The sequence below is a fragment of the Monopterus albus genome, unplaced genomic scaffold (assembly GCF_001952655.1).
Source record: "Monopterus albus unplaced genomic scaffold, M_albus_1.0 scaffold126.1, whole genome shotgun sequence".
NCBI classification, from domain to species: Eukaryota; Metazoa; Chordata; class Actinopteri; order Synbranchiformes; family Synbranchidae; genus Monopterus; species Monopterus albus.
The window spans coordinates 2,725,723-2,728,430 of record NW_018128006.1 but is presented as its reverse complement, the minus strand read 5'-3'; the positions used below and the strand labels follow the sequence as shown (position 1 = coordinate 2,728,430).

General features: G+C 42.9%; 1 protein-coding gene across 2 annotated transcripts in view; it reads left to right on the top strand.

Moving 5' to 3' along the window:
• The window catches only part of epha2b (eph receptor A2 b), a 21,788-nt gene extending 19,086 nt beyond the window's left edge, over positions 1-2,702 (top strand). For both annotated transcript variants that reach the window (XM_020612624.1, XM_020612622.1), the window contains exons 16-17: positions 782-937; positions 2,331-2,702. In XM_020612624.1, the coding sequence (XP_020468280.1) occupies positions 782-937; positions 2,331-2,439 (265 nt within the window). In that variant the 3' untranslated portion in view covers positions 2,440-2,702. The remainder of the gene's footprint in view (positions 1-781; positions 938-2,330) is intronic.
• Positions 2,703-2,708: the final 6 nt, after the last annotated feature.

Genomic DNA, 2,708 nt, shown 5'->3' with positions numbered 1-2,708 from the left:
AGTGATTTTTTTTCTGACAGAGCTGTTAATAGTTTTAACAAACTGTACTTCAGACAGTGTTATTCTAAATGCTAAAATGGTCAGACCAAATTTCAGCAGAGACCAGTTTATTTTGAAGAGTTTCACCTTAATTAGGCAAAATAATAACCATTTTTAAAGACAAAAATAAAAAAAGAGGCATGTAGACTGGAATCGCAATGGAAATGCTGAGGTAAGCAGGTATGTGAGACTTAAATGACCCCCCCACTTGGAACTTACAGTATCTTGACTAATGTGGCTTTGTTTTATCTGACTTTAGACTTGACTTGGACTTGCTGAAAGACTTAAACTTGACTTGGGCTTGATCCTCGCAGACTTGAAACTTGACCTGTACTTTGTTCAAAAGAAAACGGCTCTGGCAGCAGTTCCCAATTTATGTCAACTTAATACAGTGCAGGGTAGTTTTGAGGGGGTGGTGAATAGCTTTAAGATGGATTACTGAAACCATTAAAAGGCCATAGTGACACCTTGCCTGCAAGGCTAATGAAAGAAATATGTGTACACTCCTGGAGGAACTTTTTTTTTTTTTGCATATGATTCCATGGATGAATGCATGGAGCATTAAAGCCAGAGACAGCGAGAAAGGAGAAAACACTGTCATGCTCATACCTTTTTCAGCCCTTGCTCTCACTGCTCCAACTGGTTTTTATCACAACTGGTTTCCTGCACAGTAATCAGTCATCTGGCTTTGTAGTGGGAAAGCCTGTTGATCATTATCATTTGGATTTTTTTTTGGTTGCAGCGTGTCTATCCGCCTGCCCAGCACCAGTGGCTCAGATGGTTCCCCCTTCAGGTCGGTGTCTGAGTGGCTGGAGTCCATCAAGATGAGCCAGTACAGTGAGAACTTCACCCGCGCTGGGATTGTCACCATGGACCAGGTCCTGCAAATGAAGAACGAGTAAGTGGGACATGATATCAGATTTGGTGATACTACATTAAAACAGTTTGGATTTCACTTAATTTACTTGTTAAGTATATTTTTGGCAAAGAGAAGAAACATTTAATTGTCAAATTATGCTGGGTTGACTGACTTGGACATTTGTGTTCTCACATACAGCTCCCTCACGTTGTGTCTAGAGAATTTCAGGGTTCCAGTGCATGTCTGAAAAGGGCTTATGCATTTGTTTTCCTAAAAATGCTACTGTTTAACAGCCAGCTCAATAGTTTGAACGTAATATAATCTCCAACCTCAGTTACAACTTGAGAAATTTTAGAGATGGAAAAAATAATGGTGGGAAGGAGAAGGAGTGGGCTCATTTGTGGTGAACTGGTGGTGGTGGCTTGTGGTCGCTGCAGTTTTTACTCTTCTTTCCTCTCTCCATTCTTTCTCTTATCCCTCCCTTCACCCACCCACACTAGATGCCCTGGGCAGCACTTTAGCTTAAGCTCTGAAAACCACCAGTTTTGTCTGTTTAGAGCAAAAGCCTTTTGTGGTTTCTTTAACATTAAAGGAGGGAAGGAAGAAGGGAGACTAGCCTGTGAAGCAGGAGCGACTAGATGTGATTAAGGAACTGAAAATGATGTGCGAGAGTTAGTTGCCCCGTAGTTGGAATATTTGTACTCTAGAAAGATTGAAGAGGTGTGCTCACTGTACCCCCTCAACTTATCCCAGTGTAGTTTAAGGCATTTCAATCTTTGGAGCAATAGCAAGGGCCAGAGCTTTTCCAAACTGCATGACCAGCCAAAAGGGACCCCTCTCCCCTTCCTCTGCCATGATGTACGTTTCTCATTTGGTCCTGGACATGATTTGGGGAGATAGGCTAAGTGGAAAGCAGACGGCAAACCTTTTTGAAGTATTTGTCATCCAGAAGGGTGTGATTTCATGGCCCCTTGTTTTCATCTCAGGGCATCTGGGAGCACTCTTGGAAAACCGGCAGTCATTTACAGCCCACCCTGTGCTTGCCAGACAAGTGATTCATGGTCAATGGGGAGAATCCTCGTTAAGTAATTAAGGCTTTGACTTTGGGCTGCTGTGTTGCAGTGCCTTTGCAGGTTTGCCTCATGTGCTCATCAAGAGTGAAACACCCAGTATTATCCTTTAATGATGAAGATGAACTGAGCAGTTGGCAGATTACTAACTGGAAACACCCCACCAAGCTGAACAAGTTGAGCGATTGGGCTAGACATGAATGGAGTGAGCTCGAGGTTGGCATTTCATCACCCTGGGTGTGTCATTGATTACTGCGAGGCTTGAGAGGCAGGAAGGATGTGTGTAGAAAAGTTGGAATGAGTCCAGAGTGTAATCCACATGCAGCATCTCTTATATATACTGTCATGTTTCTCTTTTTCAGGGATATTAAGAACATTGGGGTGAGGCTGCCTGGCCATTTGAAAAGAATTGCCTACAGCATATTGGGTTTAAAAGACCAGACCAGCACCCTGAGTGTGTTTGCAGTATGATCCTGACAATGAAGGGAATTAAATTTGGGCACTGAAGCAGGCAGCCCTTTGAACTCTGAGCTGAGCTGGAGCAGAGCTGCGGGGTCGGCTGTGGATCGGCAGCACCGAGAGAAATGTCACGCCATCCAAATGAATCAGACTGACCTACTGTACATTTTTAATTTCTTCATCTTATCCACATGGGAATGGAGCAAATATACAGCAATAGATGTATCATTTAGATATCTATTTTTATTGTCCATGTCTTCTGTACAGATACAATTCATTGC